This window comes from Nyctereutes procyonoides, unplaced genomic scaffold (genome assembly GCF_905146905.1).
Source record: "Nyctereutes procyonoides isolate TBG_1078 unplaced genomic scaffold, NYPRO_anot_genome, whole genome shotgun sequence".
Taxonomy (NCBI): domain Eukaryota; kingdom Metazoa; phylum Chordata; class Mammalia; order Carnivora; family Canidae; genus Nyctereutes; species Nyctereutes procyonoides.
The window spans coordinates 1452507-1478624 of record NW_026575046.1 but is presented as its reverse complement, the minus strand read 5'-3'; the positions used below and the strand labels follow the sequence as shown (position 1 = coordinate 1478624).

The 26118-nt window shown below is 62.1% G+C and overlaps 2 protein-coding genes across 3 annotated transcripts in view; both read left to right on the top strand.

Annotated features, from left to right (window-relative positions):
- MYO10 (myosin X) overlaps positions 1-1497 on the top strand; it is a 192970-nt gene extending 191473 nt beyond the window's left edge. Inside the window, exon 41 of the mRNA XM_055325849.1 lies at positions 98-1497. Coding sequence (XP_055181824.1) covers positions 98-199 — 102 coding nt within the window. The 3' untranslated portion in view covers positions 200-1497. The remainder of the gene's footprint in view (positions 1-97) is intronic.
- A 13032-nt stretch (positions 1498-14529) lies between these two features.
- The window catches only part of RETREG1 (reticulophagy regulator 1), a 112394-nt gene continuing 100805 nt past the window's right edge, over positions 14530-26118 (top strand). Inside the window, exon 1 of one of the 2 annotated variants that reach the window (XM_055325166.1) lies at positions 14530-14873. In XM_055325166.1, coding sequence (XP_055181141.1) covers positions 14590-14873 — 284 coding nt within the window. In that variant the 5' untranslated portion in view covers positions 14530-14589. Of the gene's footprint in view, positions 14874-18173; positions 18201-26118 lie in introns of those variants that run through there. The other variant, XM_055325167.1, reaches the window with a different exon arrangement.

Sequence of the window (26118 nt, the reverse complement as noted above, 5' to 3'; positions counted from 1 at the left end):
GCCAAGCTCTCGGTCCTGGACTCGGGCAGGCAGGTGGCCCTGGCACGGGGCCCTGGCGGGGACTCCGACCGCGTGCTGACTCTGCTTCCCCGGGCAGGTGGTGGACGTGGCCAAGCTTATGAAAGCCTACATCAGCATGATCGTGAAGAAACGCTACAGCACGTCGCGCTCCGTGAGCAGCCAGGGCAGCTCCAGGTGAAGGCCGCCGCAGCCGCCGTGTCTTCGTGTCTGGACGCGCCACTCCTGGCCTCCGCCACCGCTGCCTCAGAGCCGGGGCACCTGGAAGCCCCTTGCCCGGGCAGGGGTCTCCGAGGGTCCTTCCGCCCCGTCCGTTTCCGTGATCCCGTATTAAGCTGTCAACCTTAACGGCCCAGTTTCGAAAGCTTTACTACTCTTAGATGACACATGCCTTAAAATAGAGAGGACCCCCCCACCCCCGCTGCCGCCAAAGCAGCCAGAAGTGCCTTAGCTGTGCTACTGAAGGGAAGCACCCCCGGGTGACTCAGGGGACACGTAGCCTGGGAGGGGGGTGTCGACCCCTCGATTCTGCACTAACCTCCCACCCGATTTCCCCGCTTTGAGGAAGGTGAGGGGGCGGCGAGGGGGGAACAGAGGGAGCACAAGGGGACAGGACAGTTTAGTTGGAGCGCTGCTGGCAGCCTTCCTCGTGGACATATATTAACTTTTTTCTCTGTTTCCTCTTTCCCGTCTGTGTGCTTGCCCCGCATGCATGTGTTCACAAACTCATCACTTTAATCGTCTCATGAGCATTAAAAGCAAAGGGAAGAGGATGTGCAATGGTGTAAACAGTCTGTCTGTATATTTGAATAGTTGAGAGTTTTGCTCTTCGGTTGTGACTTTGTGAGGGGGTTCATTAACAGACCAGAGTCCTGGCTTTCCCTGTCTTTGCTGTACTTCGGGAACCACAGTTGACCCTGTTTTGTTTTACATGTAGCAAGGCCTGCGCCCTGTGTCTGCTGTACTGTGGACAGACAGGTGGCCCACGCAAGGAATTGTATTTATGACCACTCTGACTCCAACGCGTCTTTGGAACCATTGGAAGTCATTTTGGAAGCTTTAGTTCCTAAAAGATTTGAGTTAAAAACCGTTTCTTTGAAGGTCAGTTGGTGTCGCTCCAGGTGGCTGATGACCACGTAGCTGTGCTGGGTCGGGTGGAGAAAGCTGCCTTCTCCAGGCGTGTAACGCGCGAGCAAATCTCAACCCTGACCGTATAGATGCCGAGACTTTAAGAAAATACATTTTATCCCAAGGTCACGATGGTAATCTGACGCAGTGCCTGTAAATAAATCAGCGTTTATGACCAGAAGAAAAATAATCTGGTCTTGGACTTTTATTTTTATATGGAAAAGTTGTAAAGACTCAGGCCAACTAAGTCTGCCCACAAAGAAAAACAATTGCCTTATCTCTCCGGGATCGCGTGAGAAATCCTTGTTCGCTGGCTCCAGCACAGTCTGACAATAAAGGATCTCAGCCGCCCTGCGGTGTGTTTTCTTGATCGGGGTGATTCGAACAACCCCTGGGGTTTGGGTTTTGTGGTCGGTTTGGTTTTAATGCGTCTACGCTGCGTGTTCCCTAAGCTGACCACCGGGTCTCGGGCGCACAGACCCCTCAACTGCTCCTTCAGACACGCAGCAGGACGCCAGGGACGGAGACGGTGACAGGATCCCGTGGAATCCGGAACGAAGGCCTTGCAGTGTTCAGGTCACATGGCCTCACCCCAAAACATGTCTCCTCGTGGAGTCGTGGCCCTCCACGTGCCTGCCCCGTGCTCCCCGTGGAGGATACCCAGGTCGGCGGTGTGGCCGGACCAAAGCGCCCGCTGGGCTCGGGCAGGGTCGCAGCTGGTCCCCGCAGCCCCGGACGGTCGCCCCACTGAGGCCCACGCACCCCTGAAGGCAGGGGCCGCCGACCGGGTGTGGCCGCAGGTGGCGGACGAGCAGGAAGGCGAGCGGCCTGTGACCCCGCCTGGAGGCCTCGGGTCTGCACACCTGGGCCTTCAGCCGAGGCTTCGCCGGGTCAGAGGGGGCGCAGCGGGCGCCTGGAGGAGGCCACGTGCCCGCCGGCCGCACTGGCCGCAAGCCGAGCCACCGTCTCCGCCGTCCCTTGTCCTCAGGGACCACAGCCCCCACTTCCCTCCCTCCGCGCGCACTGGCCCCGCGCCACCCGTCCCTCCGTCCCTCCCTCCGTCCGTCCCTCCCTCCGTCCCTCCCTCCGTCCGTCCCTCCCTCCGTCCCGGACCCAAGGCCGCGCCGGGGCAGGCCCCGCCCTCCCGCCGCCGGCGCCAGGACCCCCGCCTCCTGCATCTGCAGCCGGAGCAGGGGCTGGAGCTGCTCTCGCGGTGTGGCCGGGCGCGGATCTCCCTGGGGCGGGGGGGACAGAAGCGCCGCGTGCACGGGGGGGGGGTGTGACGGTGCGGAGCCGCAGGTGCGGCGCAGGTCAGAGGCCGTGCGGGCCCCCCCCCCGCCTCCCCTGCTCCCCCTGCCCCCCACCCCCACCCCAGACGGCTAGACGCCGGCCTCTGCTTTTCTCTCCGCGCGAGCGCCTGGCCCCGCCCCGGCCCCGCCCCCGGCCCCGCCCCGCAGGCCCCCGCCCCGCCCGCGCACCCCGCCAGCACCCCTGTGGGTCGGCGCCTCCCGCCGGTGTCCGCGCCCCCGCCAGGCCGACGAGAAGCCCCCGGTGGCCCCCGGGAGGCCGCAGCCGTGAAGGGCCTCCCAGTGGCAGGCGTGCCCGTGCCCCGCGAGGGCCTGTGCAGGACGGGAGGTCGCCCTGGGGGCGCGGCGCGGCCGGGAAGGCGGCTCCCGGCGGTCCGGGCCCTGCAGGTGGAGCGGCTCCCCCGGAGCGTCTGCGGGGCGGGAGCTGGGCTGCAGGGGGCGCCCGACGCCCGCGGGACACGCGGGGAGCCCAGGGCCTGCGGCCGTCCGGGAGTCCGTGGGTCCGAGAGCCCGTGAGTTCAAGGGTCCGTGGGTCCGTTCAAGAGTCTGTGAGTCCGTCCGAGAGTCCGTGAGTCCGTCCAAGAGTCCGTGGGTCCGTGAGTCCGTCCGAGAGTCCGTGAGTCCGTCCAAGAGTCCGTGGGTCCGTGAGTCCGTCCAAGAGTCCATGAGTCTGTGAGTCCATGGGTCCGAGGGTCCGAGGGTCCAAGGGTCCGAGAGTCCAAGGGTCCGGGAGTCCGTGGGTCCGTGGGTCCGAGCGTCCGAGGGTCCGTGGGTGCGTTTAGTGCCGCTGAGGGAACCGAGCAGGCGTCTGCATCCGGGCGAGGCGGCCGCAGTGACCTGACCGACCCCGAGCGCCCCCGTTGACTTGATTCGCTGAACTGTCTGGGTCGGGAGGCCGCGCCCCGGCTCCGCGGGGTTCGCAAAGGGCCCAGGACGGGGTCTCGCTGCTTGGGGCCTGGCTGGGGGCGCGGTGGGCGGCGGGGCCCGGCCCGGGGCCGGGGCGGTCGGCGTAGGCGCTGGGGCTCCGGGGCCCTCGGCGCGGGGGCGGGGGCGGGGGCGGGGGCGGGGGCGACGTCGGGGCCGCGGGAGGGGCGCCCCGGCCGTGTCCGCAGACCGTCCGTGTCGGCGTCGGCGTCGGCGTCGAGGAGCGGGCGCCTCGGAGCTTCGGCCCAGCCCTGTGCCCGCGGCGCCCCCGCCCCAGCCCCGCCGGCGCGTCCCGGGGGCCTCGGCCGGGAACTAGTCGTGCGCGAGCCCGTTGCGGTGGCTCCGCAAGTCCGGCTCGTTCCTGTGCCTGCGACCCGGGCTCCCCGGGCTCCCCGGGCTCCCCGGGCTCCCCGTCCTCCTTGGACGGTCCTGGGGGCTGTGGCGGGCGGGGGCACTCAGGGGAAGGGCAGGACGGCTCAGGAGGGGGATCCCGTTGGCGGCCCCGCGCTCGCGGACCTCAGGGGTGCGCGGGGCGGGACGTGGGTCCTGGGGCCGGGCCCCTGCGGCGCCCTGTGCCGACCTGCGGACTCCTCGGACGCGTCCCCCGGGGTGGGGGTGGGGGTGGGGGTGGGGGCGGGGGGCGGGGGGAGCCTGCAGGCCGCTCCAGCCCCCAGCCTGCGAGGGCCCCGGCCCGCACGGACTCTCAACGGGCCCTCGGGCGAGCGCACGAGCCGCTGTCGGCCGCCGTGGCCAGCGCCGGGTCAGCGCCGCTCCTGGGCCACCTTCCTGCAGAGCCAGGAGCCGCGGCCGCGGGTCGCCGGCGGGCAGATGCCCTGAGCACCGGCCACAGCCCGACCCCGACCGCGACCCCGACCCCGACCGGCGGCAGCCACGGCGCACGGCGTTAAGGCCCAAGGCCCCGAAGCACGGGGCGCCTGAGCGAGAACCTGGAGGCCTCTGCGCGCCCGGGCCAGCTCAGGACCGTCCCACGCGGGGTCCCGCCGAGGGGCGGGGGGGGGGGGCGAAGCCGCGGACTCTACGCCTCGCTCTGGCAGCGGAAAACAGGCTGGGCCGGGGGGGGGGGGGGGGGGGGGGAGGGGAGGAGGGGGAGGGGAGGAGGGGGAGGGGGGAGCCGGCCTAGGACGCGCTAGAGACGCTAGAGACGCCAGAGACGCGGGGCTGCGCTCGCTCGGCCGCTCCTGCGGGGGCTGCACCCCGAGGTCACCGGCGGCGGCGTCTAAACTAGAACCGTCGGTTCAGAGAAGAGCAAGTCCCACCTGCCGGCCGCGGGCTCGGGAACTCTCTGACAGTGACTTTCCCTGGAGCAGGGACCGGCAGGGACCGGGCGGGAAGCACAGCCGCGCCCCCAGGCCTCCCTTGGGCATCTGCACGGGGGGGGGGAGGGGGAGGGGGAGGGGGAGGGGCCCTCGTCACTGGCGGGTCACGTCCCGGTCCGGTCCGGAGAGGCCTCCCCGCCAGCACACGGCACAGCCGCCTCCACCCTCACTCGTCCCTTGTCGTGAGCGGCGCTGAGCAGAGCCCGGCTTGTCGGTCGCCGTCAGCGGGGGCAGCGGGGGCAGCGGGGGCACCTGCGGCTCGCGGTTAAGCGTCTGCGCTTGATTCTGGCCCAGGTCCTGCCCTCCCCGGTGGGCTCCGCGCTCCGCCTTCCTGCTCCCTGCTCCCCGTCCCTCCATCCATCCATCCATCCATCACTGACACAAAATAAAACCTCTAAAAAAACCTGAAAAAGGTGACCTCTGTGGGAGCAGACGTCGTTTTGTGTTTCTTGTTGTCACTCTAAGGCGGAATGTGTCTGAACGCGGTGGATACTCAGGGCAGCCCTCCGGGAGGAGGACGGACAGACGGCTCCGGGCTCCGGGCGGCCCTGCGTCCGGTCTCCCCGGTGGACGCGCAGCACGTGGGGACCCACCGCCGCCCCCGCCGCCGTCTGGCACCTGGGAGCCACCTGGGAGCCACCTGGGAGCCACCTGGGAGCCCGTGGGGTGAGGGCTGTGCACATCCTGGGCCCTGGGCCTGTGTCGCCTTGTAGGGCAAAAGAGGCTTTGCAGGTGTGACCCCCCCTCTGGTGGCCTTCCAGGGCCTAAGGCCATGTCTCAAAAGTCCTGTTATTTATTCCTGAGAGAGGCAGAGACACAGGCAGAGGGAGAAGCAGGTCCCTGCAGGGAGCCCGACGATGGACTCGATTCCGGGACCCCAGGTCATGCCCTGAGCCCAAAGCAGGCGCCAAACCGCTGAGCCCCCAGGCGCCCCAAGTCCCCTCTTTTTAAACTTCATACCACGATCCCTCCCAGTCCCCCAACTCCTTACTTCCTTGTGAAAATCCAAGGAGAAGCGTTCATCACATCTTCCACTGTATCCCGTGGGCTCCCCCGGGTCTGTGTCCCTTAGGGGCCTCAGTCCCCGGAGCGTGTGGTTCCCGTGGCCGGTTTCCTGCGTGTGCGGGGGGCCTGCCTCGGGTGCGGCAGAGGATCCCCCAGAGCCCACTCGGCAGCTGTGAGGCGTCGTCAGCCCAGCATCTGAGCCGTGGCCGCTCCTGCCGGCTGCGCCCCGGGACTTCCAGACCCGCTCGCCCCCCCCAGGCCGGCACCGCAGTGCCCGGGGACGAGGCCGCCACCCCTCGTCGGCCTGCTCCCACCCCGTCTGCATCGGCATCGGCGCCCAGAAGCGTCTTTTAGCTGAGCCCTGGTGTGGACCTCCCCGGGGTCCACAGCGAGGCCTGCAGCCGCGGGCTCTGCCGCCAGGCCCCGGCCTGCCCGCTCCGGCCCTGAACCGTGGGCGCCGCCGGCTGCCTCGGCTCGGTGACCCCGCTGGTGCTGCCGCCGTGCGGGCCGTGCCCTGGCCTCCGGGGCCTCACCTGGCCGGCGGCCTCCCTGCACCTGCTCTGCGCGGGCCACGCGTCCCCCGGCCTCCGAGCCCGGCCCTCCGTGTGGGTTCGGCTCCTTTGCCCGCCCCGGTAGGTCCCCGCCGGGCGTGGGCACAGGCCCCCAGGGCCGGGGAAACGGCTCAGCAGAGGCCCGCAGTCCGCGTGTGCACCTGCCGGCGGCCCGGGCCACCCAGGGAGCTGGTGGCAGCCTGCGGCCTGGACAGTGACCGCCGACCGGTGGCCGGTGCCCAGCGAGCCCGGCGGCACACCGGGCCCTGACACGGGCCATCCCGGCCTCTCTCCCCATCGCCCGTGAGCCGCCGGGCTGCCGAGACTGGGACCGCACGTCCTGCACAGCGGGACATGGTAGGCGGCGGCCCGAGACTTTGGGAGTGGATGCCCATCGCTCACCGTCTGCCGAGCCCTGTAAACGGGGAGCTGTGTGACGACGGCATGGTCACCCCGAGCACACTGCGCCCCGGCACCCTGGCACCCCGGCCCGCAGAGGCACCCAGCCCACAGCGGTGCGTCCCCTGGAACAGCTTTGTCTGGTCCCACGGCGTCCACCCAACTCCCGACGTGGGGCCCGTTGGAGGGCTCCGTCTCCACGGGTGCCGGGCTGGCCCAGCCCACCAAGCACGTGACTCCTGATCTGAGGACTTTAAGTCCACACCTCACGTTGGGAATAGAGATTACCTAAAAAGAAAATCTTTAAAAAAAAAAAAATTGGTCTCCCGTCTTCCAGTTGACCACTCGATGTGACCAACTGACATTCAACACCTTCTAAATTGATGGGGTCTTTTCCTCTAAATTTGTCCCCAGCTTTTCTCCTCTGTTTCATATTTTAGCAATGACACAATAGGTTGTGATGACACTGAATTTTATGTGTCACCCTGGCTAGGTTAAGGTGCCTATTTTCGTTTTTTTTGGGGGGGCGGCGGGTGGATCAAATACCCACCTAGATGTTGCCGTGAAGTTATTTTTTAGATGTGATTAACATTTAAATCAGGAGACTGAGCAAAGCACATGACCCTCCATAGTAGGGGTGGGCCTCATCCAATCAGTCGAAGGCTTTAACAGAAAAGACTGAAGCCCCTTGAGCAGGGGCAGGAATTGTGTCTCCAGACTCAAAACTTCAACATCAGCTCCTGCCTGGATTTCCAGCCCCTGAGCCAACCCAGGAGGCCTTGGGCTTGCCTGTGTGCACGACAGCAGGAGCTGATCGTTGGAATCCATCCTCCCCAGCTTTCGACAACACACACACACACACACACACACACACACACACACACACACATGCACGCCCCGTTGGCTCTGTGTCTCTGGACAGCCCTGATACGGGGTTATCTTTGACGATCCCCCGTCCCCCTTTTCCCAGCATCCATCCAGTCACCAAACGCTGCAGGGGCAGGACATGAAATGCCTGCTGTGCCCCCCCTTTCTCTGCCTCCGTGTCCCTTGTGTTGGTGTAGACCTAGCATCTCCCGCCCGGACTATCACAAGGTCTGTGAGCCAGTCTCCTGCCGCGTCTCCTCCCACCGCGTGCTCCCCGCCGCCCGGGTGGCCTTTCCAGGAGTCTGACCGTGACACCACCCGCCCCCCATCTCCAATCAGCGCAAACGCCTCAGCATAGCAGGGCAGCTGCTCTCGACAAGCTCCGTCTTCCCAGCTCCAGCTCTCACGCTGCAGCTCCCAGGTTCAGCGCCCCTGAGCACCTGTGCGGCTCCACACACGCTCATTTTGTGCCTTCATGCTTTTGCATGTTTTAAGATCTGTTTTTTTTTTTAATTTGAAGCGTGCACATGCACGAGAGAGCTGGGGGAGTGGGAGTGGGCAGAGGCGGAGGCAGAGGAGAGAATCTTCAGCAGGTTCCACGCTCAGCGCGGCGCCCGACACGGGGCTCGATCCCACGACCCCGAGATCGTGGCCTGAGCCGAAATCAAGAGTCGGAAGCTTCCCTGCCCGAGCCGCCCAGGCACCTGCTTTTGCACACCGTGTGCTGGTTACTTGGAGTGTCTCTCGATTTGTCTTGAGAATATTCCAGCCTTTCTGCAAGCTCGAGGTCAGACAAGCCCCTTGTTCTTCAGCTGTCCCAGGATGTCTGGTCGTAATAGTCAGACAATGATCGAGATCCTTCCATTAGTCTTATTGTCTTGGAACTAATGTGCGTGTGTGTACGTCTCAAAGACAGGCTCTTCGATAGCAGCGACTGTGAACAACAAGGGACACTAATACTCACTGATAACAGTAACTGCAGCCCGAATCCCGGCTTCTGCTTAGCTCATTACCGTCACTTAAAAACGTGTCTGCTGAGCCGACCTGCGCGTGTTAGAGTTTAAGCCCTTTGAAGGCAGAAATCTTACAGCTGTTCATTGTCGTGTCACTCACGGTGCCTCTCCTAGGACGCTGCACGCAGGACAGGGACCCAGTGCCCAGAATTGGGACCTGGCACCTCGGCTCTTACTTGACAGAAGACCAAATTAAAGAAAAGCTCAAAAAAAAAAAAAAGCAAAAAATAAAATAAAATTAAATAAATAAATAAATTAATTAATTAAAAAAATAGAAGAGCTCCGGTTCTCTGGAGGAAACAGGCAGTGCCGTCCCGCCGCTGCACCACGCCAGCCGTCCTTGCATTCCCACACTCGGGGTTGCCCCAGTGATTTTAAGTCCGGCAGGACTTGATGGAAGGAACGAATCACTGAAGGTCACAGTCTTGAGGAAAAGGAGGAAGAAGGGGATGCTCTTCTTAAAAACCAAAACTATAAGAACTTTCTCGATTTCCTATTTTCTCGGTCTTCTAAAACAGATTTGTTTTTTCTTTTGACAATTTTCAAACCCACAAGAAAGTTGAAAGAAAAGTGCAAGGAAAAAAAAATAAAAATAGAAAAGTGTAAGGAACGTCGGCCACCCCCCCACTGACACCCCGCCACCTGCCACCTTGCTGCCCGGCTCCCTCCCCGTTTGCCTCTCTATGTGCCAACACTTCCTCTTGTTGAGGGCACACGGCTGCGTCGGGCTTGTCGCCCTACATACCGCACGTCCCATCGCTCACAAGGAGGGCGTCCTCTTACGTTGTCAGAGCGCCCTGGGCCCCCGATGATGTGAGCGAGTGGGCGGCTTGTCCTGCCCGCAGGGCTGACGGGGAATCGGGCGTCCCTCTGTCCCCTCCGTCCCCTCCGGGCCAAGAGCCGGGCCGGCCTCCTCCGCGGAGCGCGCTGCCTCTAGGTGCTGGAGGCCAGCAGGGGCCGGGGCCTCCCAGGGAACCCGCCGCAGCAGGGCCACCGCCGGCCTGCGCACGCCCACCGCCCCGGCGCGGGGTACACGTGCCTCACGGTTCCTCTGCCGCTTCATGGAACACACGTCCCAAGCAGCTTCCGGTCCCCACGAACACCCCCTGGTGCACGCTGAACGCTCGCGCGCGGGCCACAGGGTCCCCATGACCCGGGCCACCTCGCCCACCAGCCCGGCCACAGGGTCGCCAGCGTTAGTGCCTGATTCCTAACGGACTGAAGGTGGTCATAGGTGACGAGCGGAGCACACGTCTTGAAGGCGCATGTGGACGTGTCACGGCGTCCCACGGGTCTGGTTCTAGCCCAGAGGACACCCGGGCTGGAGCTCGAGCTCCTGCAGCCCCCCCCCCCCCCATGTCCTAGGTCGCACGCAGGCCACTGCTCGGGCCAGTGCTAGGAACCCACCCTGGCCTCTCGGGTCCTGCCCTCCGCCCGGATCCGGGCTCGCCGGGACCCCACAGACCTGTGCAAGGGCAGCCCCCCCGCCCCCCTCAGCTCGCCTCAGTGAACAAGAAGGTGCTGCCCGAGGCCCTGCCCGAGGCCCTGCCCGGCGCTGTCACCCACGGTCCACACAGCTTTCTAAAACACCCTCGTGCTGCAAGCCCCCCACGGACCCCCAGGCTCAAAGTCCCTAGCAGCACACGGAGGGGGCCCTTCTGAGGGCTGGCCCCACTCTGTCCTCAAGCTTTGGGCCTGTCCCGGCTCCCCTCCCCTCCCGTGCCTGCTCCCTTCCCCAGGCCGGGCCTGTCCCCAATCCCCTCTCTGGGCCAGGCTGGTTTCGTCCTCCTCCAGGCTAACCCCAGTCCCCCCACCTCACTTCCTTCGGCTCCCTGCCCGTGACCTGGGCGCCCAGCCCACCTTACTGGGAGCCCACGAGCGGCCTCTAATGAGTGTGTAATGGCCCGTAAACAAAGAAACAAAGAATGAGTGATACAAAATTGCAAAGCCGGAACCAGGACCAAGGGGCTTGGGGGTGCCAAGTGGGAGGCTGCAGGCCAGGGTGGTGGTTCCCAGCTCTGGAAGCTTCCCAGGTGAACCCTGAACACCCCCGCCCCACAGGGACGGCAAGGACGGGGGCGGAGGCAGGCCACCCGGTGGCAGGTGGCAGGTGGCAGGCCGAACACGCAGGAACCTAACCGACGAGGCTTGTCTTGGGCAAGATCCCCACACCTGTCCGCAAAACCTTAAAGGTCATACAGAGGCCGTATGCAACAGCACCCTTTGGGGCCGCGTCCTTGAGACGGCTCCTACCATGGGAAGGCGTGACAAAACCTACCCTCCGAGGACAGGCGGGGGCGGGGGGAGCCCGCATTTGCCCAGGTCTCACTGTGGGTGCACCTGCAGTCACGTCCTCTGGGCGACCTCCTCCAAGGTAGCACCAAGGCACAGCTGCCCCACTCAGGTGGCTGCAGGTGCTGGCCCAGTGGGGACGGATGGAGCTTAGGGTCCTGGGGCCCCTGCCTGCAGCCCAGGGCGTGACCCTGGGTCCTGGGCTCGAGTCCCTGCAGGGAGCCTGCTTCTCCCTCTGCCTGTGTCTCTGCCTCTCTCTGTGTCTCATGAGTAAATAAAATATTAAAAAAAAAAAAGTTAACGCCCCGAGCTGTCCTTGCTGTGCGCACGTGCACGAGGAGGCTAGTCCCTTTCGGGGAGACCCTCCAGGTGCAGTAGGACCTCAGGTCGCCATCACCACCCTGAGGCCTTAACCACCCCCGTTGTGTGACATCAGCTGAGGTGCGTGGTTGCTCGTCGGTGCTGAGCACCCCTGACCCCACGCTCGGCAGGCGCAGGCGACTGCGGGTGGGACGTTCCGACCCCGGGCGCCCACCGCGGACCCAGGGCAGACGCGCCCCTCCCCTCCAGCGAGCTGGGCCTTGGAAAGCTCAGCCGGGTCTCGGGCCGTCCGGGCGTCGCCGCTGTGGCCGACGTTCCCGCTTCTCCGGCCCGCAGTCCGCTCTCCAGTGCTCCTGCCCAGTGGCGGGGAGATGGAGGAAGATGAGGAATAAGGAGTAGAGGCGATGGTGAGAACAGAAGGTGACCCTTCACCGTCAGCCCCAAACCTCTACGTGCGCCGCTCCACTCGGGTCACGGCCCTACTGCAGGATTAAGACAAAACAGACGCGCTGCTGGGGCGCCTCCATCCACCCAGGGCCGGCCTGACGTCTGTGTGGCCCTCTGGAGTGAGAGCCAGTCACTCGTTCTCTTCCCTCCCCTTGCACGCTTCCCAGCTCCTTTAGAAGGAAGAGCGAGTGGCCCCGCGCGGGCCACCTGCTACGGGTGGGTAGGACGGAGGAGACCACGTCCCCTACAGAGACAAAACCTACTGCACAAAACACGCACAGTGACAAAAGTTTAGCCTTTACGTGCCTTCTTGTCCACACCGTCTACCACTTCCACAGACCCCGACGACGGCAATTAGAACTCGGGGAGACGAAGGAACTCGGAGAGTCTTGCAGCCGTGTTTCCAGCAGCACGTCCACGTCCACGTCCACGCTGTTTGGTCGATGGGGATGACCGGGTCCCTGGTCTCCGGTGCCCTCCAGATGCAGTGCAGGGGAGATGGCAGGATGTCACCACCCGGCCGCGCCCAAGCCCCCCAAGGCCAGCTGACACGGAAGCTTGTGCGGCAGGGCCAACATCCCCGCAAAGGCGAGTCTTTATTTTCTGGAAAAAAATACCTGAATTGTTTCCACGATGCTTTATCAGGGCGTCCCTGGCCGCTTGCCTCGGTGGTCAGATTCTCCTCAAGGGCAAGTGGGGCTCGCGGAGCCCCCCGCGCTTGCAGGAAAGCACCCAGACTGCCCCCCGCTAGTGGATCGTCCTTCAAGGCCCCAGCGGGCCGCAACGCCCCCCAGGAACTCTGTACCCGCCCGCGTGCACCTCCTTCTCCTCGTCTCCCGGCAGAAACCACCACCTCGCCTCCCTCCTCCTCGAGATTTGGCCAATGCCATTGTCATGAATCGGCCCGAAACCCGGCTCTGCCTCTCCTTCCCTAACCTGGGTGATGGGAGTTAAGGCTCTCAGGCCCGGCAGTGGGGGGCACCTGCTGAGCCCCCGCGGCCTGGGGTTTCCTGAGGGCGGAAGCCTTTCCCTGGGGCTCAGCACACCCCAAGGGAACTTGAACAGGTCCCCATAAGCCACCAGCGCGGCCGAGGGCGCACACCTGCAGCAGGCACACCGGTGCATTGGGGCGTGTGTGCCGCGAGGTGTGGACAGGCCTTGCAGGCGAGCATCCCCGGGGTGCCCCGGGCAGAAGGCGGTCCCTGCTCCGCAGCCAGCCCTGCGCCGCGACACGGGCTCCCGGCGGGTGGACGGGGCAGACACTCGGCGCCACCGACGCCCCCGGGGTCAAGGCCGAGGCTGCGCAAAACGCAGTGACCGGGGTCAGTGCAGTCCCTGTGGCTCCCCCCGCACTCGCGCAAACACGGGGCTGTGGAGGCCCCGCGGCAGCGGCTTCCCCGTCGCCCCCTCCTCACTGCCGAGCTTCGGGCCCGTGTACGGGCTCCTGCATCTGGGCTCCCAGTCCAGGCCTCTGTGTCCAGGTCTGGGCCTCCGCATGGGGGCCTCCCCGTCCAGGCTCCCGTGTCTGGGCCTCCAGGTCCGGGCTCCCAGTCCGGACCTGCGCATCCGGGTGTGGGCCTCAGCGTCGGGGCCTCCGGGTTCAGGCTCCCGGGTCCAGGCTCCCGGGTCCGGGTCCAGGCCTCCGCATCGGGGTCTCCGCATCAGGGCCTCCCCGTCTAGGCTCCCGCATCTGGGCCTCCGGGTCCGGGCTCCCAGTCCGGGCCTCTGCGTCCGGGTCTGGGCCTCCACTTCTGGGCCTCCCCATCCAGCCTCCCGCGTTCGGGCCTCTGTGTCCGGTCCGGGCCTCCATGTTGGGACCTCCCCGTCCCGGATATCGTGTCCAGGCCTCCACGTCTGGGTGTGGGCCTCAGTGTCCGGGTCTCCCCATCCAGGCTCTCAGGGCCAGGTCCAGGCCTACACGTCAGGGCCTCCCTGTCCAGACTCCTGCGTTCGGGCCTCCGCGTTGGGGCCTCCCCATCCAGGCTCCCGTGTCCGGGCCTCTGGGTCCAGGCTCCCAGGTGGGGCCTCCACATCCGGGTCTGGGCCTCTGCATCGGGGCTCCTCGTCCTGGCTCCCGCATCCAGGCCCCTGCATCCCGGTGCGGGCATCAGCGTTGGGGCCTCCGGGTCCAGGCTCCTGCGTCCAGGTCTGGGCCTCGGCGTTGGGGCCTCCCCATCCAGCATCCCACGTTCAGGCCTCAACGTCCGGGTGTGGGCCTCAGCGTCGGGGCCTCTGGTTTCAGGCTCCCGGATCCGGGTCCAGGCCTCCGCGTTGGGGTCTCCCGCGTCAGGGCCTCCGGGTCTGGGCTCCCAGTCGGGGCCTCCACATCCGGGTCTGGGCCTCCGCGTCCGTCGGGGCCTCCCCGTCCAGGCTCCCGCATCAGGGCTCCCGGGTCCGGGCCTCAGCGTCGGGGCCTCGGGTCAGGGCTCCTGGGTCCGGGCCGCCACGTCCGAGCCGGCCGCCTGCCCCCCGCCCCCCACCCAGGGCCCAGGGCCCCCTGTGGCCGCCGCCCCTTGCTCGCGGGACCTCGGCGACTCTTCTCCCCGGTGCCGCGCCACCCTCTGCGCTCCCCTGGCTGCGCGGCCGCCCCCAGGCAGGACCGCAGGCCCCGCCCCCTCCGCCGCCGCCCCGCCCCGCCCCGTGCGGACTTGGCCACACCCACTTCCCCGGTAGCCCCGCCCCCGCCGCCGCCGCCCCGCCCCGTCTCGGCCACACCCACTTCCTGGGAGCGCCCCGCCCCGCCCCCTCCGCCGACGCCCCGCCCCGGCGGGCTTGGCCACACCCACTTCCCGGGAGCGCCCCGCCCCGCCCCTCCGCCGCCGCGGGGCTGACGTCACCAGGCCCCCGGCCGCCGGCGCCCCACGGTGCGCGCCCCGCGCGGGGACCCGCCGCCCTCCCGGCGCCGACCGCAGGCGCGCGTGCCCGAGCCCGAGCCCGAGCCCGAGCCCGAGCCCGAGCCCGAGCCCGGCCGCCCGCGAAGATGGCGAGCCCGGCGCCCGCGGAGCTCGGCGCGGAGGGATGTCCGGCTCCCGCGGCCGGAGAGCAGGCGCCGCGGGCCCCGCCGCCGCCCCGGGCCGCCCCCGAGGAGCGCGCGGCGGGCGCGGGGCTGCAGGTGCCGGAGGCGGCGGGCGGGGTGGCGGCCGCCGTGAGCTGGCTGCTCGGGGAGCCCGGGCTGTGGCTGGGCGGCCGCGCCGACGAGCTGCTGAGCTGGAAGAGGCCGCGGCGCAGCCTGCTCGGCTTCCTGGCGGCCAACCTGCTGTTCTGGTGAGCGCGGCGGGGCGCCCCCCGGGGCGGCGGGTGACCTTGGGGCGCGCGGGGGGCCCGGCCCCGCCTTGGGCCTCCGCGTGCACGGTTGCCGCCGGCCCCCCTCCCGGTGCACGGTTGCCCCCCTCCCGGTGCACAGTTGCCCCGTCCCCCCCCCCCCGTGCACGGTTGCCCCCACTCCCGGTGCACAGTTGCCCCGTCCCCCCCCCCCGTGCACAGTTGCCGCCGGCCCCCCCCCGTGCACGGTTGCCCCCACCCCCGGTGCTCGGTTGCCCCCCCCCGTGCACCCCCCCTCCCGGTGCACCGTTGCCCTGTTCCCCCCCCCCGTGCACGGTTGCCCCGTCCCCCCCCTCCCGGCGCCCCGTTGCCCCGTTCCCCCCCCCCCCCGGTGCACGGTTGCCCCGTCCCCCCCCCGGTGCACCGTTGCCCCGTTCCCCCCCCCCCGGTGCACGGTTGCCCCGTCCCCCCCCCCCCGGTGCACCGTTGTCCCGTTCCCCCCCCCCCCCGTGCACGGTTGCCCCGTCCCCCCTCCCGGTGCACGGTTGCCGCCCTCCGTGCGCCTGCGGGCCCAGGCGCCTGACCTGCAGGTGTGCCCGGCGCCCTCCGGAGCTGGGGCGTCGCCCGCTCGCCCACTCCGCGCCCGCGAGCTCCGCAGGCCCCTGCGCCCGGCTCGCAGCCCGGCCGGCTCGGCCACACGCTCCGGGGCGCCGCCGTCGTGGGCCGCGGCGTGGGCGCCGCACGGTGCTTTGGCATCCCCCGGAGGGCTGGGCTGACGGCTCCCTGCGGGCAAACCGAGGCAAGCAGGTGGCTCAGGTACAGCGCCCGCGGCCCCCCGCCCCAGGTGTGTGCCTCGCTCGCAGGTGAGGCGCGAGATGGGAGCCGCAGGAACGAGTCCGGAAAAGCCCCTGGGTCCGCGGGTCTGCCTCTGCAGAAAGCGCCTTCCCCGCGGAGGGCGGAGGGTGCGGCCCCGGGAGGGAGGGACGCGGCCTGTCATCCGCTCGGAGGCCCTTTGTCTGCAGCCGCGGCCTCCGGGGCCTCCGGATGAGCATCAGCCGCCCGGGCACGGCCTGCGGGGGTTGGCAGGGGACCCCTCGGTGCAGGACGCAGGTTTATCGACCTTAAAGTCAGGAAGTGAAGCGCACAGAACCCGCACAGCTTGCCACCTTCCGGGTGAACTGGAGCAACTCGAGATTTCTTTCTGCTGATCTGGGTTAGTCTGCGTCTCCTCTTCCAGTGAGCTGTGTCTTACCACGTCCCGGGATGGGAGCTCACTTGGGACACCTTGGCTGTGCTTCGAGTGTTTATTCCAGATTTCTTTGTCCTGTTCTGAAGTTCTGGGAGCCCTCAAACAGGGAGGACATACCGCAGTAGGCGAGCACAGTCCAAGCATCCGAGGGCTGTGTGCCCCTCATTTTACCAGCGAGGAACATGTTTTTAAATCCTCTTCCTTTTAAATTGCATTTATTTGCTTAAGAAACAGTGAATAGCCTCAAGAATTCAAACATTTAAAGCTACACTAGGACGCAGGCTTTGAAGATCTCTTTCCCATGCCGGTCTCCGGCCACCCAGTTTTCTCCCAAAGGCAACCAATGTTACTACTTTCCTCTGTATCTTTCCAGCTTGTGTCTATTTTCAAAAATAGGCAGTATTCTACGCACGTTGTGGGATGCTCTTTGGGCTATTCCCGTTCTTGTACGTCTTGGCAATTACTTCCTTGTTCTTTTTCAGCCGCATAGAATTCCATCATAAGGATGTCACAAATCATTTTCCGAACTTCTGCTGTTTCAGTGTTACAGCTAATGGCCTTGGACATGCATTATCTTGCATATATTAAGCATTTCTGTAGGATAGATTCCCAGAAGTGGGGTTATTGGGTCCAAGAGAATGTGCACGTGTGATTTTTTTTTTTTTTTTTGTGCAATTGATTTATTTATTTGAGAGAGAGAGAGCATGTGAGCAGGGGAAAGGGCAGAGGGAGAGCAAGACTCCCTGCAGGGAGCCCTCTGGAGCTGGATCCCGGGACCCTGAGATCATGACCTGAGCTGAAATCCAGAGCCGGGTGCTCACCCGACCGAGCCCCCCATGTGCCCCTGTTCATGTGTAATTTTGATGGTTATCATTATAGGATTTCCTTAGAGTTCCACACATCTGTATTCCAGCCAGCAATGTGTGTGACTGCCTGTCTCTAGACCCCTTGCTAACAGTGTTTTACCAAACTTTCTGATCTTGCATATCAGGTAGGTGAAGAGGGGTATCCAAATTTGGTTTTAATTTGCATTTCTCTGGCATTGGACAATTTTTTCTTAGGTTCAAGAGCCGTTATAATTATCTTTCCTTTGGATTATTGTCTATTTATAAATAACTTTGTCCATATTTTTAGTTGTGCCATTGAGCTTTTATTCCTATTGATTTGTGGGAGCTCTTTTTATATTAACAACTGAAATACTTATCAATTGTCATTTCTGATCCATTAATTCCATTAAAATGTTAGGTTTTTTTACACCCCTTCCCCCCGGCTTTTGGGATTAAAACAATTTTCAAGGTCATCATTTTCTTTAAATAGTGTGCTTCTTATCAAGTGATCTTAACTTACCTGAAGCTCTGGCATTCTGTGTCCCAGAGACTTTAAAACTCTATCTTTTTTATGAGAATAAAAGATTGTGTTAGAAATATGAGGAACCCAAATCTTGTCTTAGGTAAAAGTGATGATTCTTTTCTTCTTTAGTTGGTGTGATTGCATTTTTGTGGAAAGTAACTTTTTAAATGTTTTTGAATGATTTAGTGCCTGATACAAGCAGTAGCTTTTAAGATCTTGAGTTGGGGCTCAAAAGCTCTAACGTTTTTTACCCGCCCTTTATCTGTAAGATGTTAGTGCTGTATACTAGCACAAAATCTGAGACGCAGCCGTAGCAAATGGGTATAACAAGGCTGCATGAAGTAAGTGTGGGAGTGGAAACAGAAAGCATCATTCATTTGGTGAGGTTTTGGGGGTTTGACAGCATAGTGAATGGAGAAATTGTGGGGCCTTCATCGGGCAATTGGGCTGGAACGAGACCCTGATGGACAGGAATGAGTTGGAAAGGTCTGATGGAAGGCCAGCAGCATTCCAGGCATAAGAAATTGTTCATAATATTTTGACCAATATACTTAACAGGTACAATCGGGTAGTGGTTGGTAGAGAAAAGTAGGGAGATGGCACTGGCCAGGTCTCATATTTGGGGGTAGTATGGTCACCTTGAATGTCAGACTGTGTGTTTGGACTTGGTTTTTTTTTTTTAATAGGCAATGGACCAAAAAAAGTCCAAGTGTCCATGAATCTTTTAATGGGTGAGTAAATTGTGGTACATGCATTCCTACCATAAAATACTATATCACAGTGAATATAAACTGCAGCTATAGGCAACACCATTGGTGAATTTTACAGATGTAGCTTTGTGCAAAAGAAGCACACGATATGTGTAGAATGATCCAGTCTTTTAAGTTTTAGAATGCGTAAAACTAAACAGTCTTGATTAGGGATATACACATAGGAGATTAGAAAGACATTTATTTTTTAAGAGATGGAAGGAAAGGTGGGGGAGGGGCGGAGGGAGAGAGAGAGAGAGAGAATCGTAAGCAGGCTCCACGCTCAGCGCAGAGCCCAACATGGGCCTCGATCCCAAAACCCCGAGATCATGACCTGAGCAGAAATCCAGAGTTGGATGCTTGACTGACTGAGCCACCCAGGTGCCCCTAGAAAGAGATTCTTATCCCTAAAATCAAGAGACTGTTTATCCCTGGAAGGAGTGGGAAAGTATGACCGTAGAGGCGCACGTGGAAAGTTCTGGGGTGCAGGCAGTGTTCTATGTTTTGACTCAGGTGGTAGTTACATGACATTCAAGTTCTGTTTATTATTTTTTAAAGACTTTGTTTATTCCTGAAAGACAGATGGAGAGAGGGAGGCAGAGAGAGAGGGAGAAGCAGGCTCCCCGCGGAGCAGGGAGCCCGATGTGACGCTCGATCCCAGGACCCGGGGGTCAAGACCTGAGCCGGAGGCAGACGCTTAACCGACTGACCCATCCAGGCGTCCTGAGTTCTGATTACTTTAAAACTCCGTGTGCCTGTGTTCTTATCTATGATATATTTTATGAAAAATGCTAGAATACTAAATAATGCTAAAAAAAAAATGGCATCGACGCACAGCTCCAAGGAGTTTGATAAAACACAGACCGTACCTAGTGCTGTCTCAAGAAGCAGGATTTCCACAACCTGAAATAGAATGAGTAATGGCCCAAGAGCCTTAGGGCTGTGTCCTCCTCATCCTAACCCACAAAGAACATGTTTCTAAAATTCTTTTTTCTTATTTTTAAATTTACTTATTTTAAGAAATCGCTAATGCCTCCTCGCAGTTCAAAAGTTTAAAAGTACAGAATGGTAAACACTTGAAGATCTCTTTCCCACGCCTGCCCCTGGCCACCCAAGTCTCCTCTCAGAGGCCGTCAGGGACACCACTTTTAAGTCCAGTATAAAACAGGATGAACCCAGAGAGGCAGACAACGCCCATTTATTTTTGTTTTTAAGGGATTAACTTTGTGCAGTATACTTGAGATGCGCACAGTTCCAGTGTACGGCCGAGTGTATACGCCTGGGGAACCGTGCGGCAATCAGGATCTAGAACGCTCCATCACTCCAGAAGACTGGAGTCAGGACCACGTCCGGGGACTGATCTGCTTTACGTCACTATAGATCAGATCTGTCTTCCCCAAGGTTTCATATCAACGACACCATATAACACGCTGTCTTCTGTGTCTGGCTTGGTGCACTGAGCACCGGGTTTTGAGATCCATCCCTCTTGTGTCCATCCATTACTCCCTTTTGTCGTTATCCAGTACGCCCCTTGGGGGATGTGCCACGACTTGTTTATCCACTTGCGAGGTGACGTTCATCTGGGTTCTTTTCAAGGTCGGCTATGACGAATCAAACTATCGAAAACTCCAGGCACAGGTCTTTGGGTGTAGGGTCTGTTTTTGCCGAGGGTAGGGGCAAGCTGTGACCTGTGTTTCGTCCGGGCACGTGGCAGTCGCCTTGCATAGGCAAGCGACGGAAGCCCCTCCTCTTAGTCTCCTTGCTGGCCAGAACACTGAGATTGGGTGCCACCCTCTTGGGTCAGGCTGCCCTGGTGATTTGGTTTTGAGCCGGCCGCGGGAGACTGTGGCATACGGAACGTCTTTGCACAGGCCGGTCCCTTCAGGGCACGCGGCGTTGCCAGATGGCTATACGTGTCGTTTGTGTAAATAGCAAAAGTGCAAGAAAGTGGTTTGCTTGAGGTGGCCGCACAGGGTGTACCTGCCTGGAGACCTGTGGGACTCTGCCTTCTGTGTCTCGTCGGGTTGGACGTCCGTGCTGTCCGCGATGCCCGACCCACTGGGCGTCCTTGCAGCGCTGCCCTGAAGGCTTGGTTCCGAGAGTAGCAAAGTCCAACTCCCACTTGGTTCCAAGAGCCCCCGCTCCACAGTCACCGATGGGTTCTTCCGGCTTGCATTGCAGTCGGGGCCCCCAAAGAGTGGTCTCAGACGGGCACCGTCAAGGGCATCACCTGGACGCTAGTTAGAGGCCAAGACCGTGGGCTCCCCCCACGCCTACTGGACCAGGAGCCCTGGAGGTGGGACCAAAGCAGCTCAATTTCCTCCAGTTCCCTAGGTGACCTGATGCACAAATATGAGAACCGCTGCCTTGGATCCCGCTTTCTGGGAGCACAGGCCCTCTTCTCCATAAGGCAGCATTGCCGTTGGCGACAACTGAACGGTAAATATTTTCCTTAGCATGAATTCAGCCCCCCTCTTGATCATCTCTGCAGCTGCCCAAGATCCACACCCCCTTTCTAAGACAATCCTTTGTTTCAAGATGCATTCTCCTCTTGCTCCTGCTGAGTCCTTTCCCCCCAGCTGAGGAATCCCGGGGGCTCCTTCCCCCACTGTTTTCCAGACTCCTCTGGACCTGCTTCACCTGATCTGTCTTCCTCCTGAATGCAGCATTCCTGAGATGGCCTGACCCACCCCCGCCCTTCCTGGGCAGCATTCACCCAGCCTGAGATAGACTTTCTTTATTCTGATTGATAGTAACTCCCGTTGCCCCCATTATTGACGGTCGTTGGACTCTTATTCTGTATTACACGTATGTGTAGATGACTACACAGTCACAGTGTGTAGAGCTGTACTGAACTACCAAGGACATTCAGATTTCTCACCTTATCTAAATCTTACAGCAACTTGGAAAGGCAGGTATCGTTCCCGTTTTACACTAGAAGAAACTGAGGCTTGTAGGATAATTGAACGATCAAAGAGTGGCTTTGACCTGCACCGTTCAGTAGAGTATTTGCAGGATGGAAATATGCTACATTTGTACCATCTGGTGTAGCCTCTTGTGGCTGTTGAGCATATGAAATGTGGCTAGTTTGACTCAGGAACTGTATTTTAAAATATATTTGAAGTTTAAATAGCCACATGCGGCCAGTGGCTACCGTATTGGGTAGCACAGTCTTAGGCCGTGGTCACAGGGCTGGGTCACGGAGCCATGCCCTCTCTCAACGAATTTAGTGGTTTTTGTTTGTTTGCTTTTGTTCTATTGTATCACTCTAAGGAGAAGACGGATTATGAAAGCCAACAACTAGGGGTCACATTTTGCAATATCACGGAATCATGCTTAGTGATTTCAGCCTAGGGCGAAAATAATTATGTTGGAAGAATGTTGCTTCTGTATCGGGAGGGACTTTTTCTTTTTCTTTTCTTTTTCTTTTTTCTTTTTTCTTTAGCCTGACAGTCTAGGCCACGGTCCTCCGTTATCTCCGCTCCGGCTGGGGGCTGGGCAGCTGTGGCGGGGTGCCTGCTCCGGGCCCGGGCCCGCCAGCTGCCGGCCGGGGGGATACCAGAAGCCCGGGCTCGTGCTTGTCCCGGAGGGCGGGGGGGGGGGGCTCTCGGAGGCAGGGCGGGTGCAGTGAACCGGTTGAAACAGGGCGGCACAACTCTGAGTCCTATGCCGCGGTCTCCAGAGCCTTACAGTTTAGGAATCGCGGAGGTCGGGAGGGTGGGAAGTCACCGAAAGCTCTGGGGCTTACCCTGTAGACCAAGAAGAGAAGATAGACTTGTAAAAGCAAGGTGAACAGTGGGGGACAAGCCCCGGGGTAGACGGGGGTAAGCACCAAATGTGGTCAGCCTGGGGGGACTCCCCCGCCTACGCTAAGGTACATTCTGGGGAGCGTGGATTTAGAGGATTATTCTTGGATGCCCGGAACCAGCGTGGGCCCTGAAACATTGTTAGATGGCCCACGGGTTCGGAGAACGGAGCTGGACGAGAGGGTATTTCCCCCGCCTGACTCGGTGGGGCCCACGAAGACCAGTCTTGCAAAACAGAGAGGCAACGGTCCCGGACACGGCGGCTCTTTCCTGAGCTCCCGTGAGGCTGCTGAGCACCTGGTCGTGCACCGAAGGAACACGGCTGTTTTTTTTTGTTTTGTTTTTTTTTTTTTTTTTTTTTTTTTTTTTTTACCAGATTAATACTCATTCTAGAAACCCATCAGGTTTTCCTCTCTAATAACCACAGAGCTCATCTTTAGCGATTTTGCACAATCGTATGATTATGCTATTTGAGTAATAACCGTACCTCAGCTTCTTTCCTGTTCTTTTTCCCCCCGTTGACCCCTGCTGTGCATGACTGTTTTTCAGTCGCCGGACGGATTCAAGTGAGTACACGTGAATGAGGTGTACCATGATCACTCGCTGCTGGAAATGCAGTGGCGGACACATCGGACCCCTGGTGGGAGACAGATTCGCAAGCAGATGATCCTGAGCCAAGGCTGCGCTGTGCACACTAAATCATCACGCACGGGCCAGGAAGAAGCGATAGGATTTCCCCTCGTTGACAAATAAGGGGTGTGTGGGGACAGGGTGGGCCGCAGGTGAGGTCAGAGGGCGTCCGCACGCGCTGGGCAGCTGTTACGTGCTGGGGCCTCCGCTAATTCAGGGGCGCTGGACCCGGGGCGCTCATCGAGTCCCCTTCTGCAGGTGGGGGAAGGGAAAGGAAGGAGGGGGAGGAGTTGTTTTATGGGCTCCGGGGTGCAGAGGTGACCCTGGGAGGAGACGTTGGGCCAGCTGATGAAGGGGTTACTGTGGGCCGTGCCGGGGAACTCGGACTACGTCGGGTAGAGCGGTTGCCATCTCTTGCTCGGGTGTAAATACGATCATGTTAGACCCTTTCTTCCGACACTTTTATTGCAACGTGCGGCATTACCGGGTGTCTGCTCTACCGACAGTGCTTTAGGTGCCAGACGTGCAGCAGCGGACACAAAACGTGTGCGTGGGGTCCCCGTATTCTCGTGGCGCCGGCATTCCGGGGTGGAAATGGCAGAGGGAAGAAGTGAGCGTGCAAGACGCTGGAAGCGGCTGGGCCTACGGAGGAAGCTGAGGCAGGGACAAGGGACGGGAGGGACAGGCCGGTGCTGGCACCTCGGGAAGGACCGGGGTGATCCGGGCAGCTCCTTCTGGGTGGGGGGTGTTCCAGAGGAGGTGGTGTGTGCAGAGGCCCTGGGTGGGGTGGGCTGGTCTGGGGGCCCAGTGCGCTGCCACTGGGTGACGAGGGGGAGACGCCACCTGTTTAGCCCAGAACTCCACTTTTGAACTCGGCAGTTGTGCCAGATTCTGTGTTTTAGGCTTTTATGGGTCTCCCTGGATGAAGTAGGGGAGCGAGGGCCTGGGACCACAGCCCAGCGCGGAGCTTCAGGGGAGGGGGAGCAGGTGGTGGTGGGGAGGAGGAGATGGATTCAGGGGGGCCTCTGCAGGTGATGTTGGGGTGGGGAGAACGAGGTGCGGGACCCAGGAGGAGTGGCTGGCGTGAACCAGCGTGAGGGTCCCCGAGCCTCAGCAGGGTGGGGCCGCGGGGAAGGAGGGGCACCTCCCCAGTTTTGGGATGTGGAATTTGATGTGCTTGTGGACACCAAGTGGAGTTGTGCAAGTGAGTCCGTACGGGGTTAGCTCCATGGGCGGATACTCCGGGGACACATGGTTGCAGTACAGCTTTGGGGGTAACTGGGGGTGCAGGTGGCCTGGGGTTCCCGCAGGAGCACTTCCTGGGGTGCAAGGGTGCTGTGGGGGTCCTGCAGGAGCACTTCCTGGGGTGCAGGGGGTCTGGGGGTTCCCACGGGAGCATTTCCTGGGGTGCAGGGGACTGGGGGTTCCTGCAGGAGCACTCCCTGGGGTACAGGGAAGCTGTGGGGGTCCTGCGGGAGCACTTCCTGGGGGTGCAGGGGGCTGGGATTCCTGTGGGAGCACTTCCTGGGGTGCAGGAGAGCGGGGATTCCCGTGGGAGCACTTCCTGGGGGTGCAAGAGACTGGGAGTTCCCGCGGGAGCACTTCCTAGGGTGCAGGGGCTGCGGGGGTCCCACGGGAGCACTTCCTGGGTAGCTGGAGGAGGGCCTGTCCTCGCCCAGGGGGGTGCCCAGAGGCAGCCCCGGAGCGCTGGAGTGGGGGTCCCGGGGGGCGGTGCCGGGCAGCAGGGAGGTCAGGTGCTCTCTCAGGGTGCGGGAGCGCTCCAGGGGCAGGTGCTCCCCGCGCCTCGGGTGCGCGCAGCAGGGGCGGATTCTCACCCCGTCCTCCTGGCCCCTCCTGGCCGTGTCCCTCGGGGCGCGGTGTCGACGTGACAGAGAAGGTGACCGGGCTGAGCGGCCCAGCCTGTGGGCATAACCTGAAGGTGGCAGGTGCATCCTGGGTCTGCCCGTCCCCTCTGAACCGTTCTCCAGCTGCCGTGACACCGCGGCGGGGCTCTGAGCGACCCTGGGGCTGGTGGGGCTACAGGCACCGGAGACGGAGGGTGAGGACGTGGGACAGGAGGGGCGACAGGGACTCTGGGGGAGGCCCCTCCTCCTCAGATGCCTGAGGATGTCGGGGAAGGATGGAGTGCCCGGAGGTGGCCGGGAGGTGCCCCGAAGTGGCCGGGAGGTGCCCGGGATGTGCCCAGGGGGTGCCCTGGAGGTGGCCCGGAGGTGGCCGGGAGGTGCCTGGAGGTGGCCGGGAGGTGGCCGGGGGTGGCCGGAGGTGGCCAGAGGTGGCCGGGAGCCGCGTGTAGTGGCAGCTAGTCTCCGTTTGAAGGAGGAGGAGCAGCCGTGGAAGGCGTTGCGGGGCAGAGGGGGTGCAGCTGTCGTGGGGAAGGCTTGCAGGAAACCCCGAATCTTGGGGGCGTCTCGGGCACATTGTTTTCTTGGCTTTATTCACGCGTAGCCGTTTCTTCCGTGGATCCACTTGCGCCAGGCTCCTTCCTGTATTTTCGTCTCCGGCTCCTAAACCAATTTCCGCCGAGGTGTACCCTAGTCTTGGTCCCCCCTGTGCTTGTCACTTTGACAGGAACGTTTTGAGGGACGGTTCCCATTTGCTTACAGAGGCGAGAGCAGATGCGCCCGCGGTGTCCACGCATCATCACAGGCTTCTAGAGGCGTGAACCGCTTCGCTCTTCTCAGAGACGCTTCGGAAATCTCCTCCGTGCTGCTCTTTGTTCCCTGCAGAGCTCCACTTACGTGCGGGGGATCTTTCCGTGTCCAGAAGGACGGGGGCGGTGCCGGGGGATCCCGGTGGGGCCCCTTGCCCGGTCCAGACGGGAGGTGGGGGGGGGCAGGTGCCTGGGCCAGCCCGTCACTGGGAAGATACGCGATGAAGCAGGGGGAGCCCCTGGGCTGGTTCACACCGGGCTCTGGATAACCCGGTTTGGCTCCTGTGCAACGAGACGGCTTTCGTGGGACACATGTGGGCGCCCTGTGCCGTAGCCTCGCAGGGTGTCGCTTCACGCTGCCTGCGGTGGCCGCTGATGTTGACGACGGCCGCGCCGCGCTCTGCTGGGCGCAGGCCGCACTTGCCCTCTCCCCCAAGTCTCGTGCCGCCCAGCCGGGTGCCGTTGCCCCGGTTCTCAGGAGCGCCGTGGTGACGGGGCCCCGAGGGCCCTTGCCCCAAGGTGACAGGTTGTCCGGCCAGGCTCCTTGCATCGTCTTCCCCAGGAAGGGGGCGATGGCCACGTAAAGGGAGGCGCGACTGCGTGTGGCTCAGCCTCGGCCTGGCGGGGAAAGCACTTGTCGCAGTCCCGGCTGCCCCCCCACAGCCAGATGTGGCCGCGTGAGCCAAAGAAGTCCGTTCATTGTTCCCAGGAAAGTGCCAGCACCACCGGCGGCCTTCACCCGCAGCGCCTCTCTGCGCCCGGGTATCTCAGCTTCGGCGTTGATCACGCAAAC